At 47.7% G+C, this 16,667-nt stretch overlaps 1 protein-coding gene across 2 annotated transcripts in view; it reads left to right on the plus strand.

Annotated features, from left to right (window-relative positions):
- IFT172 (intraflagellar transport 172) overlaps positions 1–16,667 on the plus strand; it is a 32,856-nt gene that overhangs the window by 15,908 nt on the left and 281 nt on the right. The window contains exons 20-48 of one of the 2 annotated variants that reach the window (XM_031552619.2): positions 180–272; positions 599–676; positions 1,629–1,877; positions 3,257–3,335; positions 3,741–3,861; positions 4,297–4,441; positions 4,514–4,603; positions 4,989–5,086; positions 6,941–7,076; positions 7,154–7,270; positions 7,642–7,784; positions 8,502–8,595; positions 8,842–8,906; positions 9,029–9,209; positions 9,708–9,817; positions 10,053–10,182; positions 10,690–10,788; positions 11,123–11,232; positions 11,711–11,774; positions 12,020–12,106; positions 13,062–13,178; positions 13,307–13,499; positions 13,869–13,933; positions 14,037–14,156; positions 14,698–14,793; positions 15,265–15,324; positions 15,793–15,891; positions 16,160–16,313; positions 16,524–16,615. In XM_031552619.2, coding sequence (XP_031408479.2) covers positions 180–272; positions 599–676; positions 1,629–1,877; positions 3,257–3,335; positions 3,741–3,861; positions 4,297–4,441; positions 4,514–4,603; positions 4,989–5,086; positions 6,941–7,076; positions 7,154–7,270; positions 7,642–7,784; positions 8,502–8,595; positions 8,842–8,906; positions 9,029–9,209; positions 9,708–9,817; positions 10,053–10,182; positions 10,690–10,788; positions 11,123–11,232; positions 11,711–11,774; positions 12,020–12,106; positions 13,062–13,178; positions 13,307–13,499; positions 13,869–13,933; positions 14,037–14,156; positions 14,698–14,793; positions 15,265–15,324; positions 15,793–15,891; positions 16,160–16,313; positions 16,524–16,615 — 3,285 coding nt within the window. The remainder of the gene's footprint in view (positions 1–179; positions 273–598; positions 677–1,628; positions 1,878–3,256; positions 3,336–3,740; positions 3,862–4,296; positions 4,442–4,513; positions 4,604–4,988; positions 5,087–6,940; positions 7,077–7,153; positions 7,271–7,641; positions 7,785–8,501; positions 8,596–8,841; positions 8,907–9,028; positions 9,210–9,707; positions 9,818–10,052; positions 10,183–10,689; positions 10,789–11,122; positions 11,233–11,710; positions 11,775–12,019; positions 12,107–13,061; positions 13,179–13,306; positions 13,500–13,868; positions 13,934–14,036; positions 14,157–14,697; positions 14,794–15,264; positions 15,325–15,792; positions 15,892–16,159; positions 16,314–16,523; positions 16,616–16,667) is intronic. The other variant, XM_010708010.4, reaches the window with a different exon arrangement.

The following is a 16,667-nucleotide window of genomic DNA, read 5'->3' on the forward strand; positions in this document are numbered from 1 at the left end:
TCCTGGCTGGCCACTGCATACTGTGCTGCTCCTATCTTCTCACTTCTGTGATTCACATCTGTCTTCTTCAGTTTCTGTAGTGACACAGACCCAACTTGCATTCCCTTCCCTTGTACCATATCCGGAGCCTTTTCTTTCACCCAGTAAAAGCAACTGAGCTAACTGTAACTGCCCTGCAGGGTGGGGATGGGACAGACCATTACCTGGTGCGTGCCCGCTTGGCCATGCTAGACAAGAACTACAAGCTGGCAGAGATGATCTTCCTGGAACAGGTGAGTAAAGGAACAAGGAGCAGAAAAGATCTCACTTATTTCTGAGCAGGATGATTTGTGAGCTGAGAGTGATTTTTGAGAAGAAAGAGATTGCTTGTTCCTGGGAGAAATTTTTTTTGCCCTGGAATAGAAGGAGAAGTTCTGTCTTCCAAGATGTAGAGTGTGAGATTGCTGGAAGAGAGCGAGGAAGGGTCAATATTCACGTAGAGGGCATGATTCACATGCTCAAATGTTTCCTACAGTTCTAACCCTACCTGCTGTGAGAGCTCAATGGCAATATGTCTGCTAATGGACCCTTCAGCTTGACACTTTGCTCTTTAACACAGAATGCCACAGAAGAAGCCATGGACATGTACCAGGAGCTGCACATGTGGGATGAATGCATTGTAGTCGCTGAGGCCAAGGTACAGAATATAGTTTCTCTGGTCTGTGATCTGTGCTTATTTGGCAAGACTCCTGGTTCAGAGCCCAGTCAGTGTCTAGGTGCACTTCACCTGGCCTCTCAGGGTTTCACATCTGCTTGGAGAGGCTCCCAAAGAGACTCTGAACTTGCCTTGGAGATCCCCCATCTGATTCAACTCCAGACAGTGGGGTTGTTGCACGAAGGAGCCTTGACTGCTAAAGAAATGGGAGATTCTTGCCATCAGAAAGAGAGTCCAGAGCAGGTCATAGAACTGGGAGAACAAGGCATAAGTGTGGAGGCTTGGATGTAGAGAGAATTAATTATACTGCTAGATAGGAAGTGATGTCTCTAAGACACAGCAAGTGCAGAAATCAGCAAGATAGCTGTTAATGGCAGAAAGTCAAGGTTTGGGGATGGATAGATCTTTGTTCAAATACCAAACATGTGCTTTTATTTTCTAGAGTATAGCATGACATGGCTAGAGGGCCAGGGTGCATTAGAGATGTGGTTTAGGCAAGATTATGCTAGCCCAATTTGTCCAGAAGAAAGAACATAAGAATAAAATCGGTGGGTTCTTCATGATCATGACAGTCAAGAAATAAAATATCTCAGAAATAAAATGTCTCAGTCTGATAAAATAGCAATGTAAGGGGAGGTTGCTTTGATGGAATTACAAACTTGGTGAATAGTGAGAGTGAGGAAGAAAGGATCACGCACACAGAATTGTAAGGGTTGGAAGGGATAATGAGATGGATTTAGAAGTAGCTGGGGCTTTGCGAAAGAAGGAGTAATACAGTGGTACGCTGGGCTTGTCTTTTGGTTTCTGCTAACTGCAGTTGCTTAGTTTAACTGGGCAGCAAGATTTCTGGTGCCATGAGCTATTCAGAACCTGCAGGAGGAGCAGGACAACACTTGCCTTTGTTCAGCTCAACCAATGATGCATTTTTCAACAGGGACACCCAATGCTAGATAAGCTACGTCGGGGTTACTACCAATGGCTGCTGGATACCCAACAGGAAGAGAAGGCTGGGGAGGTCCAGGAGGGACAGGGAGATTATCTGGCAGCTGTCAGCTTGTACCTGCGGGCAGGGCTGCCAGCTAAGGCAGCACGGCTGGCCATGAACAGAGATGAGCTCATGACCAATGGGGATGTCATCAATAGGATCTCCACAGCACTGATCAGAGGAGAACTGTTTGAGCAGGTAAGTGGTCCTCCCCACTGGGCCTTCTTACTTAGTAGTATGAAAGCTCTCACCCTGTCCTCTGCATCTGTGAGATTGAGAGGACTGTAGCAGATACAATTCTGTGTTGATAAATTCACGTTTGACATTTAGTAGGAAATCCTAAGTGCATCCATCATACATAGATGAAGCCTACAATTGCTGTTATTAGTCAGGAAAAAGATCACAGCTCACTGCTGGCAAGTCTCCAAAGCTGAGCATTCAGTAACAGCCAAGGAGGCCTCTAGGAAACCAGGAACCAACTGGAAAAGGAGTTGTTAATGAAACAAAAAACTTGATACCACTGCAGAAATGTACAGTGCTTTCTCACAGCAGAATAAAAAAATGATGGTACAGCTTTCACATAGTGTAAATGAAAAAGCTAAAGAAGAAAACCGAAGGAGGTTGTGAAGACACTCCAGCACATCAATGTCAAAGAAGGATAATGATTATATCTAATAACACAAGAAACTGGTAACTACTTATCATTAGGTGGCACTTTTAAAACAGAAGGATGTATTTGATATAGCTCATGATTATGTTGATGTAAGAAAGGAGTGCTGAGTCTGACCCATATACAGCTTGGTATCCTGGCCAGAAGTAGCCTCTTGCAGATGCTTGAGAAGGAAGTATAAAGAGCAAGGAAGAAAAATACGTGCTGATGCTTCCTATAGAGTACTTTCATGGCTACCAGCAGCTTGCAGACTATAGTCTACCTGAACTGGGAAGATTTATTTTTAGGTTTAAGAACTTGCCGAATTATTAGTTTAACTATAGGTACTTTTGGATCTACAACAATGGCTGTGAGTTACTCAGTTCAACTGTGCACTGTGTGAAAAATCACTTCTTTCTGCTTACCTATTTTATGTGTCCAGCTTCAATTATGTTTCTCCAGTTTCATTTCACTTTGGGCCTTTTCTGACCATTTCACTTTGACCTTGGGTCAAAATATATGCTTCTCATAGAATCATAGAATCTCTTGAGTTGGAAGGGACCCTTGAAGACCATCTAGTCCAACTCCCCTGCAATGAACGGGGACATCTACAGCTAGATCAGGTTGCTCAGAGCCCTGTCCTGCCTGACGTAGAATTTCTCCAGGGATGGGAGTGTGTGGGTCCACAGAGAAGATGAGGATCTCAGCAGTCTTTCCTCAAAGTCCCCTTTTTCTAGGTTAGCCTTGGTTAGTGAGATTAACCATGGACTTGTTTAGTGAGGAAGGCATAACTGATGGAGAAGTCTCTGTGGCAAGGTCTGGTACGACTGACAGCTCTGTAGGTGGAGGTGGTAGGGGGGATACTGTGGGGAGACAGGAGCTCTAGAAACTGGCAGCCTTTGTTTATCATTAGTGTGTTTGTCATTAGGCAGGAGATCTGTTCGAGAAGGTTGGAAACGCACGGAAGGCTCTGGAGTGCTATTGCAAGGGCAATGCCTTCCTGAAAGGTACCAACTATGTGCTCAACTATGTTCTATCCCCAGCCCCACCTTTTCCCAGCAGGATCCTGGGTACTCTGGCCTGGTGGCAGAATGAGCTATTGCCCTGGAGCTCAGAGTTGCCTAGTTGCTCTGAAACTTCCACATATCACCTCATTCAATGCATGTATTTTCACATAGTCACCCACACAACTCAACAACAAGAGCCTGTTCCCCAAGGCCTTGATCAGGCCGACTGCACCAGCATAGATCCAGATCCAGCCTTCCATAGGGTCCAGATTGCTGGGTAGCCCATTGGAGCTGGACTGGCCTAGGGAGTCACCATCCCCCTATCCCCAATCCAAGGCCTGTATTTGCCTCACAGTTCTGCTTCCTTGCTGCTTTCAGCATATCAGCTTTCATGTCCCCTTACAGCAGTGGAGCTGGCTCGCCTGGCATTTCCTGCAGAAGTTGTGAAGCTGGAGGAGGCATGGGGAGATCATCTGGTGCAGCAGAAACAGCTGGATGCTGCCATTAACCATTATATCGAAGCCAGGTGGGGGCAGGTGATGGCTGTATAACTAACAGCAGCATAACCTGGTGGATTGTGTAATTGGTATGATTTGCTTAAATCAGTAGGGCTTTTTTTCTGAGTAAGCCCTCAACCTTGCTTTGCAGTGCTCTTGGTACTTTTGTGCAGTCTCTGCTGGCCCACCCATGGATTCCTCACCACTTTTCTTTCAAGATCTCTCAGCCCTAATTAGTCTTCTCTGCTGTCCTAGTTCTTAATTATTATTTCCCCTAGCTTTGCCCGTTTTCCAGATCTTTGTTCTCATGCTTCCTGAAGGCTGCTTTCTTCTCTGCTGATCCTGTGAAGTTATTCAGGTCCTTCTTGCTGCTCTAACCCTGGAAGAAGAATCAAGAATCTCCCCAGCTCAGCTATAGGAGATGACTGCTGGCTGACTGTAAAAAGTAATGTTTCTGTTGCTAGGTGCTCCATTAAGGCCATAGAGGCAGCTTTGGGTGCCCGGCAGTGGAAGAAAGCCATCTACATTTTGGACTTGCAGGACAGACAGACGGCAGTTAAATATTACCCCAAGATTGCCCAGCACTATGCAGCTCTGCAGGAGTATCAGGTGAGGCCACAAAACACAATCACTGCTGCTCTCTAAACGTTGAGACTGCTGATTGTAGTCATCTCACTACAGATCGCAGAGGAGCTGTACATCAAAGGAGACCAGACCAAAGATGCCATTGACATGTACACACAGGCTGGGCTCTGGGAACAGGCTCACAAGGTAAAATCAGAAGCCAGAGTTTCTGGGAACCTCATCCTGCTTAGTGAATTGTACTTCATCAGCAAGTGGCTTTGTATGCCAGCATCAGCCAAGCTCTGTTTCTAAAGGATTGGGGTAGGGGCATCTGAAAGCAAGAAAGAATTCAGTCCCTTGTATCCACAATCCACTTTACTTCAGCAGCCCATGGTGGGTGCACCTGTGGCAAATAGTGCTCTCCAAAGAGCCAAATCCTGTGTACTTTGATCACAGTGACAAATGACAATCAATTCTCACACAGCAAGTAGTGTATACGCCTGTTTGAAGTGGGAATGAGATTCATTTTCACCTTCTACTTCACTACTCTGTACCAAGAAATTGCTTGTCCCATGTGTGTTTGTTTTGGCAGCTGGCAATCAAGTGTATGAGCCAGGAAGATGTGTCTGTTCTCTACATAACCCAGGCCCAAGAGATGGAGAAGCATGGCAAGTACAAAGAAGCAGAGAGGTGAGCATTACAGTCAGTGCTAGTCCAAGATAGAGCTCTGGAAGTTTGGCTACAGTGAGGAGGAGCCCTTTTTCTGAATAAGAGCAGAGTTTGGGACTGAGATTTGGAAAGATCCCATGTACTATCATCACATTTGGAGCCCTAGAACTGATATTTCAGAGATTGTGGGAAGAGAAGTCAAGGAAATATTAATGAATTTTTGCCCACCAGACAAAACAGAAAGGAGATTAAGGTGTCTCATGTAGCAGAAATGAGGCAAGGCTTTTCCCTGGGTGCCACATCTGGTCTGTTGTGGCCATGAAAGTGTTTTTCAGCCAGGTTACTATTTTTGTCAGTTCTAGATTAAGAATAGCACAGTAAGGTTAGTAGGTACAGGGACAAACACAGCTATCTGATGCCATGCACCTGATCTCAAGGATGCCAGCACATGAAAGGAAACATTACAACTGGAAAGGTCACACAGAGTTTAATCCTTTTGGTGGCATATATGAGTAAGCTGAATTGACACTGTCATGTTGTCATTCCACCAGAACTGACAGCCTGAGATTGGAGGCTGAGATGAAAACAGGTCACAGAAGCCCAGAGGGTCCCTCCAAGTCAGGACCAGGGGTGAACAGTGAGGACAGAGGAAATAACATTACCCTCCAGCAGATGATGGTGGCATAACAGAAGGGCCCTGTCTAAGCAGTGCTCAGCCATGTAGTCTACAGCAGTCATGCTGTATACCAGTGCTATGTATCAGCTATATGCCATGCTGTATACCAGCTAACAGTGCTGGGCCTGGGATGTATCCCAACAGTTGGCCAGGGCATGCTGACATATTCAGCTTGCTGTCAGCCAGAACCCTTAGATCTCTTTTTGTAGGGCCACTCTCCAGCCTCTCACCCCGTGGTCTGTACATATATCCAGGGTTGCCTCATCTTGCTTTTTGTCTTGTTAAATTTCATGTGATTGGAGATTGCACATCCCTCCAATTTGTCAGTGTCTCTGCAAGGACACTATCATCAGGGGAGTCAACAGCTCCTTCCAATTTAGTATTGTCCACAAACTTATCCAGCATATACCTTCAAGTCCTGTTAGTTCTAAGTTAGTGATGAAAACATTAAAGAGAACTGGCCCTAAAATGGAGCCCTGAGAAGCCCCACTAATGACTGCCTGCCAATCTGATTGTAATCATCTGAGCTCGACCAGTCAGCCAATTGTTCACCCATCTTATTATGTATTTGTCTAGATGTATGCTGGACATTTTGTCCAGAAGGATACTGTGAGAGACAGTGCAGAAAGCTTTGCTGAAATCCTAAAGGACTGCATCAGCTGGCTTCCCTTAGTCAATTAGATGGGTAACATCATGAAACAGGACTTTCTCCCCACAAACTCATGTTGACTGTGACTAGTGACTGTACTGTCTTTCAAGCATCTTCAGTAACTTCCAGAATAATCTCCTCCATGATTTTACTAGACATCAAAGTGAGGCTGACAGGCATGTAATTAGCAGATTCTTCTTTCTTGCCCTTCTTGAAAACTGGGACATTTGCCAGCTTTCAGTCAACTGAGATCTCTCCAGATTCCCAAAACTGTTGGAAAATAATTGAGAAAGGTCCCACAATAACAACATCCAGCTCCTTGAGTACCCTGGGATGATTCCCATTGGGTCCCATAGACTTACATGCATCCAATTGGAGCAGCAAATCCTGCACAAGTTTGGTGTTGGCTGTGAGTTTATTGTTCCTGCAGTCATGGTCCTCCAGTAATGCCTTCTGACAGTGGGCCTACGATGTCCCTGCTGGATGCAGAGAGAATACAGGGACTGAGTATGTCTTCAGCTGAGTCTTGTGAATGTGCTTGTGTTTCCAGGCTGTACATCACTGTGAATGAACCTGATTTGGCCATCACTATGTACAAGAAGTGTAAGATGTATGATGAGATGGTTCGCTTGGTAGCCAAGTACCACAAGGACTTACTTAGTGACACCCATCTACACCTGGGCAAGGTGAATGCATCTTGTGGCCAGGGATCAGGTAGGGCAAGCAAGGATAAGTGTCACTAATTCATTGCTTCTAATTGCAGGAGCTGGAGGTAGAGGGACGTTTACAGGAGGCTGAGTACCACTACCTAGAGGCTAAGGACTGGAAGGCCACAGTGAACATGTACAGAGTGAATGACATGTGGGAGGAAGCCTACAGGGTAATGATCAGCTATCCTGCCATGCAGGGTTGCAGGATTCCAGTAGAAATTGCCCTGTCCATACTCACCACAAAATGTGCAGGCTTGATGTGGACCATCTAACTTAAGTATGTGGCACAGCAATGAAGATCCTTGTGCCACTGCTCTGCCTCTAACTGCTCTGCAGTATTGTACTCCAAAAGCAGGCCCGGACTACTAGCCACTGTGCAGCACTGCCATTTAAGCCTTTGTCTCATTCTCCTTGGCCCAGTGGTGGCTGCAGAAGGGCTCCTCAGGAGAGAGCAGTTGGTGCAAGAGGGTAAGTCCTGGCTCAGCCTGCTGAAGTAGAAATTGATGCATTGTGTTTTTTCTGTTTTCTTTGCTTTGGATAGGTGGCCAAGGCACATGGTGGGGCAAACTCCTCTAAGCAAGTGGCCTATATGTGGGCAAAGAGCCTGGGTGGAGAGGCAGCTGTGAAACTCCTCAGTAAATTTGGACTTCTGGAGATGGCCATTGACCATGCAGCTGACAGTGGGTAAGCAGGTCCTTCAGCTCAACACTTCTACCTTCATGACCTGAGAAAGATGGAATGGCCCAAGATAAATCTGTGTGATGTGTGTGATAGCTACAGGTCAAGGATATGGCATATCTTCCCATGCTCCTGCCGTCATGTTCTCCCCTGCCCATACCTTGTGCTTTCTGACACACTGTTCTTGGCACAGAGGACTTAAAAGATAAGTCTTCTCCACCTGTTAGTCTCATAAATGTAAAGTCTGAGGTAGGCAGACAAAATAAATTTTCCCTTTAACTTGAATAAAGAGATCTTGTGAGAGCCTCTGAACACAGGGGAAGGTATTCCTCATGCTACCATAAGTAACTGCTTTCTTGAAGTGTTTTGGCCCCACTCTGCACCTGCCCAGGCATGTGTCTGCACTGCCATCCACAGTGCTGCTCTGCCCCCAGCTCTCTCATTTTTCTGGGCTTCTGGAAGCTTTGTGACCCCCTTTAGGGCTGAACAAAGGGCCTCTGGCACTTAGAGCAAGTATGAAGGAGCTGAATCTCCTTAGTGGGAGCCAAAAAAGTTCCTAGGTTTTGATCAAGACCAGGAGTAGTGGCCATTCTTGAAATCCCTATGTTCCCCCCTCTCCTCTTCCTATGTCTTGTGCTCTGTTTGATGTCTCACTCTTGATGAAAGCATGCCCTTGCAGCTCACAGTCCTTCTTCTGTGACCTCATTTTCTTTTTCATTTCAGTGTCTTTGAATTTGCTTTTGAACTGGCTCGCCTCTCCATGAAGCAGAAGATGCCAGAGATCCACTTAAAATATGCCATGTTCCTAGAAGATGAGGTAATTTTACCCCTTGGAATAGGTAGAAGCTCCCTGGCCACTCAGGTAATCAAACAGTTCCCCTGAAGGGCTGCTGCAGAAAGCACTTCTGTGGCTGCAGACACTGCTCACCTCCATAGTTGTAGTCTCAAGCTTCCACACACCTCTGTGTTTCATAAATCCTCTCTGCCTCATGGTAAGTAGAGGAAGTCACGTGCTGTTATCAGGAGAGAAAAGCATGCACATAAACTCCTCCTTCTTTCCTAGGGCAAATTTGAAGAGGCTGAAGCAGAATTTATTAAAGCTGGAAAACCCAAGGAAGCAGTGCTAATGTATGTAGTCTTCCTGCTTTTGGACTGCTGCATCTCCCTGTCTGGTGCCAGCCTGATTGCTTCTCCAGCACTGCTCTGCCTCCTGCTGTGCCTCTTATTACATCTCCTGTCGATCCTCCTAGGTTTGTGCATAACCAGAACTGGGATGCTGCACAGCGTGTGGCTGAGGCTCATGACCCAGACAGCGTGGCTGATGTGCTTGTGGGACAGGCACGTTTTGCTTTCGAGCATCGAGAGTTCCAGAAAGCAGAGGCCTTCCTCCTGCGAGCACAGAGACCTGAGCTGGCAATAAAGTACTACAAGGTGAGTGTTGACCGTGGCAGAATCATTGTCTTTGTCACTGGTTCACAGCCCAGTATCTATGGAGGAGTAAAATCCAGCTCCTTTCAGCTTAGTAGCCAAAGAGAAATGCTTACACAGGTGCTTGCTAGCATAACTTAAATCTGGCCTTTTCTTAGAAAGCTAATCTGGCAAGAATTTCACAGCATATCTTAGCTGTTTCACAGCTCTGGGAGAAAGGTATGGGTAAGCCTCAAGGATGATGTGAGTGGGTGAGTTTGAGGACCGTAAAAGCCTATTCCATAGCGTTAGCTAGGATGAGTGTGGAACCTTCCCCTGAAATTGCCTGGGTGAGTGGTGCCATTTCAACCAGCAGAAGAACTGGATGACATTGCTGTGGTTGTTCCTCCCAATGGATCCTCCGGCAAGGTGACACGAGAGGCAATCTGTGTTGTCATGTCAGGAGAGCAGTGGACCCTGGTGAACTGGTGAAAATTTCTCCTTTCTGATGTGCTGCTGCAGGAGGCTGACATGTGGAGCGAAGCCCTGCGGATCTGCAAGGAGTATGTGCCTGGTCGGCTGGAGGAGTTGCAGAAGGAGTGTGGTAGGGAGGCTGCCAAGAAGGGCTCCGGGTAAGTATTGTGCTCAGGCTTCAGGGAGCAGACTGCTTGCTCTTTCCCTAGGCCATTGATATACTCTTTTCATTGTTAGCTCTGTGCATTCTTCGATGCACACACAGTCCCCTTTCCCTTCTGAGGTCTCTGACTTACCTCTGCTTGCACCTCCCTGCCAATGCACTACATGCTGTCTGCAGGATTTCTGTGGCAGCATCACAGTCTTGTTCACAGCCTGTGTTTCTCCCTACAGAGGAACAGAAGGGCTGCTGGAGCAGGCACGGGAGTGGGAACAGGCAGGGGAATATGCCAGGGCAGTGGACTGCTATCTGAAGGTGCAGGATTCCAGCAACAGTGTCCTGATGGAGAAATGTTTGCTGAAGGTGTGATTCCCTTCATCTGCTCTACTATCTAGGAGGCTTCCCCCAGATACCTCAGTCACTGCAGGACACAAGAGAGCCATCAGTGACCATTCTCTTGAGCCCAAATGGACTGTCCTCTTACCCCATGCTGTGCTGACATCCTTGCTGCAGCACTAATTTCAGCAGCACGACATAATCTTTGTGCCTGTATCTCCCTGCACAATGAAGCTAGACTTTATGACATAGACCTTAGCTAACTGAGCACCCTCTCTTGGCACACATCCACCAGCCTTTGAGTTATGTTCTTGTTCATACTTTTCACTAGTACCTGTGTCCTCGTACCCACTTCAGTAACGGTTGTGTCCTGGTGTGAGCTTCTCTGAATCACTAAAGTGGGCTGTCGTTTCTCCTCCTCTTCTTCTGCATAGTCCAAGTGCAGCTGACTCTATATTAGCTGGGACTGAGCTCTTCCCAGCTTCATCCCTTTCTCAAACAGCTCTTATTGCTGCTGCTGCTTTCTCTCCACAGGCTGCTGAGTTGGCCATTAAGTTCTTGAGTCAGTCACAGAGCATGGAGGTCACACGGACGGTGGCTCCTCAGCTGGTGGCCATGAAGAAATACAGTTCGGTGAGGGCTGGTGCCTGACACTGCAGAAATAGTGACATAGGAAAGGAGAGCTGTATCCATGGAGAGGAGGGCAAGTCACATCCTGGGGTGATGGGTGGGTGGCCCACTCCAGAGTGCTGAGCCATCAGAGAGAAGGAAGGAGGGGAAAGGATCGAGTTCTGGAATGGTGTGAGAGACTCAGGCCTTGGGAGGAGACAGAGAAGGGGGTGATTTTTTGGGAAGAGATTTTGTGTTGCTGCTGTGTGTTAGGCACTTCCAACAGTGCCAGCTCCAGCCTGGGCTGCAGGGTGCCTTTGGAGTTTTGCTCCTTATGAGACTATCTCTGCCCTTGCAGGCAGCAGAGCTCTACCTCAACATGGACCTCATCCGAGAAGCTATTGATGCTTTCATTGAAGGGGAAGAATGGAGCAAAGCCAAACGTGTGGCCAAGGAGTTGGACCCCAGGTATGGGGTTGGACTCTTTCAACTTCCTCTCCTACCCCAGCATGGTCCGTTGGCCTGTCCTGTCCTGCTGTCCCTGGGTATTCTGGATTCTCCCCACAGTAATGTTCCCAGCTTTGACAGGGGACATTCCCCATGTCTGCCCTTCTATCTCCACCATCCATTTACCACCCTGACTCTTTTGTGTTGTCCGATTGCAACACACCCTATGGAAATCTTCATTCTCTTTTGTCATATCCCTATCCTCCCTCTTCTTGATATTCCTGTGCACATACTTCCTTTTGAAAGGCCTATCATCCCTTTCTCTTCTCACACATATTGGAACGAGCTGCCCAGACTCCTCCTACCTATGTACACAGCTGCAGACTTGAAAGATGTGTAAATCCTCTTTATCTCAAAGCAGACAGATTGAACCCAGCCTCTGTACTGATCCAAAGCACTGTTAGTCCTGCTGTCTGTTAAGGTTCTTTTTACTCTGCAGGTCAGAGGAGTACGTGGACCAGCGTTACAAGGAGCATTTAAAGAACCAAGGAAAGGTAGATTCGGTATGTATTTGGGATGTCCTACAGGACAGGGACAGAGTCCCCAGGGCCTTCCTTATAGGGCTTTTGCATAAATATCCATAGGAGAGGATTCTGTATATGCCTGAGCCATGGCTTCTGCTTACCAGATGGGTGGCACTGGATCTCTGCTACCGTAAAGAGGGAGGGACTGTGTGTATGTGAAGAAAAGATGGAGGTGGATAGGAAACCTTGCCTTCACAGCAAATTTGTGCTGTTTGCATCCACAGTTGGTGGGAGTCGACGTCATGGCTGCTTTGGATATGTATGCAGAGCAGGAGCAATGGGAGAAGTGTCTGGAGGTTGCAGCTAAGCAGGTGAGTACCTATGTGAGCCCTCAGGAAGGAGGCTGGGGTTCCTGGGTCTCTGAAGCAGGGCAGCAGGAATGAATGGGCAGAGGTAAATCAGCTTTTTACGTGGGGAGCACGGGGAGTCACTCAAAAGCCACCTCTCTGCTGCCCCCATCCTGGTACACCACACCTAATAAGGAAGCGTGAGAAACAAGAAGCATATTGTGTTTAATTTTTGTGATTCATGGAACACTGACAAAGCTAAATGAGTTGTTTGGGCTGAAAGTAATTGGCACCAGGGAAACAGAGAGCTTTCTTTCTACGTGTTCTTCAGAAGCCTGATGTCATTTGAAATTAGGCATCTTTGTCATGAAGGCAAATTTGAGATTTTTTGCATTTTTACTGGAAGCAAAAAAAATGACCTCAGCAGAGTAATAAAAACAGAGAGAAGCGAAATAAAACTGTTTTAGAGCTATTCCAGGATCTACTTTGGGGATTTGTTTGTGTTTGGTGGCTACTGGTTAATGAGCTACACTAAGGACAGGTGCTGATTCTCTAAAGTTGAGGTGTTGCTTCAGACTGAATAACAATAGGGCAGCCCCTGGGAAAAGTCTGCAGTAACTGCAGTTATCGTAGTTAATCCCGCAGGCAAACACTGGCAATTTGGGCAAACAAATAGTGTTGTGCTGTTGGTTTTATTGTTGTTATTTCTGATGCATTAAGCAGCAACCTGAGTTTGGACTACAGTAAACTTGATTTCTTTTTGACTCAGACTTCCCTGTTGATGTGAATGGTTTTTGATGTAGCAGCTGTTATCTTGGAGAGTCCTGTGATGATGCTCTAATTATTCAGGAGGCAGCAGTGTTGTTTTTCAGGCTCAATTTATGTACAGGCATCTGAAACTGTCACTACCAGGTGACAAGCGTTCAGCTCATTAATCTTATGCTTTCAGTTCTTACGTTTTTCTGTGTGCCTTCTGCAGAACTATAAAGTCTTGCACAAGTATGTAGCTCTGTATGCAACTCACCTCATCCGGGAGGGCAGCTGGGACAAAGCCCTGAGCCTGTATGTACAGCATGGAGCCCCTGTCAACCCACAGGTAATGAAGACAGCCTAACATCCCTGTGCGAGTTGCCAGAAAGCAGATCTGCCCTTCTCTTAGCCTGTGCTTAGCAACAGAAGGGCTCCAAACTTCTGCCACTGTGATTTCACTCCTTTGTCTTGCAGAACTTCAACATTTACAAGCGTCTGTTTGTGGAGATGGTGAATGCACCTGGCATGAACTGTGCTGAGGCATACTCCAGCTGGGCTGACCTGCGTGATGTCCTCTTCAGTCTGGTGAGCGTGGGCCACGGCCACCACTGCCTGTTAAAGTCTGAACTGCCCACTTCTCATCCTGTACCTATATTCAGCAGCCCAGGTGAGGGAAGGACCCAGAGAAAGCACAGAACTTCTGAGCCTGGAAACTCTCTTCCCATCTCCCCAGAGCTGCTTCATAGAATCATAGAATTATAGAATGGCCTGGGTTGAAAAGAACCATAGTGATCACCTAGTTTCAACCCCCCTGCTATGTGCAGGGTCGCCAACCACCAGACCAGGTATAGGGCTTAAAGCCCTATGCTCCTTCTCTCCTGTCTCCAGATATCCCAGCCAGAGCCCATGATGGCCTTTGCTATTTCTGTACCACAAATACCCATCCCCAGCATAAACCAAAACAATCAAACAATCCCATGTTGATCCAAACTCCCCTCCTTGCGGTGCTGCCTGTTGCTCTCTCCTTTTCCCACAGCCTCCTCACTTCAGCACTCTGCAGACCTGAAGCACTCAGATCCAGACCTTTCCCAGTCCTTTGAGGTGTCTGGATATTTCACATCATTCTTTCTCCCAGTTTTTCCACAGTCTCAAGCCGATGAAGAGTACCCCTGTGCTCAATGCTCCCTGTTATTCTCTTCTTCAGTGTGAAAATTTAGTAAAGTCAAGTGAGGTGAACACTCCAGCACATGCAGAGTTTGAGACTATGCTGCTGATATCTCACTACTACGCCACCCGCTCCGCTGCTCAGGGTGTGAAACAACTGGTAAGGGTCTTGAAATTCCTTTATCAAGTCAGCACTGTGAGTGCAGGGCTCCATGGGGACATGCTGGTTCAGGGCATGATGACCCAAGGGTGGTTCACAGGGAGTGGGAATTGGTTCCCAACTCAGTGAGGCTTCAGCAAGTGAAAGAGAAAGGCAGCCAGAAGGAGGCCGGAGAAAAGGAAAGGTAGAAGGATAGGCCTGGAGGTACACAGTCAGTGGGAAAAGACTGAAGGAAGAGATAACAAAACATAACTGCTGGAACAGGAAAGAATCTGTTTTCAAAATCTTTGTATGCGTTGGATAATTAAGGAATCTAATTACTGCAAGGGAGAGGCAGGTGAGATAGAAGGAAATGCTTTCTAGCAGGTTTCCAGCTTGGAGTGGCCATGAACAAAAACTCCTACAATTAAGCCTTTATGTCAGTAAAGGTGGGTGCAGAGCTCTGCTACGAGGCCGTGGTTATATGATCTCAGGAGATCTCTTCCAGCCTGATTCTTTTCCATGCTTACTGTTGTGGCTTTATTGTCTCTTGTGTCTACAGGACACTGTGGCTGCCAGGTTGTCCATTTCTCTGCTGCGTCACATTGATCTCCTTCCTGCAGACAAAGCCTTCTATGAAGCTGGGATAGCAGCCAAGGTGAGAGCTGTCTGCCACAAGAGCGGCTCAGGGATTCCAAGCTTTTTCTTCCATGGTCTCCCTCAGCTGCACTGGCATGTGAGCAGCCAGATGCTGGCTTTGGAGGCTCTTTCCTCAAACATTTTGTGTTTTATCATGATGTGGTGGAAGGGCAAACCTGAAGTAGTAAGGGGACATGAACTGCAGACCCAGGGGGTAGACCAGAATTCTGTTTTATGGCTCTGCTATTGCAGATGCAGGACTCTTCATTGGCCCACCTTGCTCTGGTCACCTAATTGTTACCACCTAACTGTTATCTTATGACTACAGGCTCTGACCTCCTGCCCAAATGTAATGACACACAACAAGCATAGCAGCATGTTCTTACTATTTGGTGCTGGCTTTCCGGCCCATCATTCACATGGGAGAGTTGTGGCTGGGAAGATAAACCATCCGCTGCCTGGTCTCACTTGTGGTTTCTCTCAACACTAGGCAGTCAACTGGGAGAATATGGCCTTCATCTTCCTGAACCGCTTCCTGGACTTCTCAGATGTGCGTATCTTCTGCTGGGGGAGAGGTTGTGGATGCCCCATCCCTGGAGGCATTCAAGGCCAGGCTGGATGTGGCTCTGGGCAGCCTGGTCTGCTGGTTGGTGACCCTGCACATAGCAGGGGGGTTGAAACTGAGTGATCATTGTGGTCCTTTTCAACCCAGGCCATTCTGTGATCTATGATTCTGTGGCTGTCATGCTTCAAAATGACAGTGGGCTGTAGGGCTGTGCAGACCCAGCATGTGCTCAGCCTGGCCAGGGGATGCCTGAGGCTGAAGCCACAGGAGAATGCAGGCCCTGAACTTGCTCTGTGTGCACACCTGGGGCTACAAAATGCCACCTCCCAGGAAGGCCCAGTCCTCACAGCACTGATAGATAGGGGCATTGGTAAAACCACCTTTACAATACAGACTGTAGTGTGAATGCCAAGGATGGTACTGCCTCGATATCCACTACTTCTCCTTTCTCAGGCCATTGAAGAAGGGAACCTGGATGCTCTGGACCACTCAGATTTCCAAAGCACAGACATTCCCTTTGAAGTGCCACTCCCAGCCCATCAGCACGTGCCTGTGAGTATCATCCCCCTCTGTTAGCTCCCTAGAAATGCTGCCTGAAGGCCTTCTCTGAACAGGGACTTCTATGTGGGTGGCACTTCAGAAGATGGAAAAGCAGCCAGCACCATCCACCACAAACACACCTGCAGCCCCTGTTTGCATACACTCATGCACTCTCAACGCTCCCTCTGCTATACACACTCACTAATGCACACATGCATGCACTCACTCCCCACTTCTTGCACACACACAGCATACAGTACCCCTGTCCTCTGCCCTGCAGGAGGAGAAGAGGGAGGAGGTCAGGGATTGGGTGCTCACCATGTCCATGGACCAGAGGCTGGAGCAGGTGCTGCCGCAGGACGAGCGTGACACATACGAAGCCTCCTTGGTGGCTGCAGGCACAGGGGTGCACTCCCTGCCCTGTGTGCTTACAGGTAAGCTCAGGGCCAGCTCACGGCTACGCATTTTGCACATTGATTTGAGAGGGGTCAGGCAGCACTGTAAGAGGAGCAGGGCAGCTACGTGGCTGCCTTCTACAAAAGCTGCCCCGCTGTGAGGAACTACCCGTGGCAGGGAGAGATGCATAAGGCAGGAGGGCTGCTGTGGGGCTTGGCTAGTTGGTGAGGGTGTCACTGTGTGGCCAGGGTACCCCGTGCTAAGGAACAAGATTGAGTTCAAGCGGCCGGGCCGAGAAGCCAACAAGGACACGTGGAACAAGTTCCTGATGGCTGTCAAGGTGAGCCAGGCACTCATTCCCCCGTGCTGATAATTAATCATTGTCCCGCTGG

The sequence above is a fragment of the Meleagris gallopavo genome, chromosome 2, assembly GCF_905368555.1.
Source record: "Meleagris gallopavo chromosome 2, MGAL_WU_HG_1.1, whole genome shotgun sequence".
Lineage (NCBI taxonomy): Eukaryota > Metazoa > Chordata > Aves > Galliformes > Phasianidae > Meleagris > Meleagris gallopavo.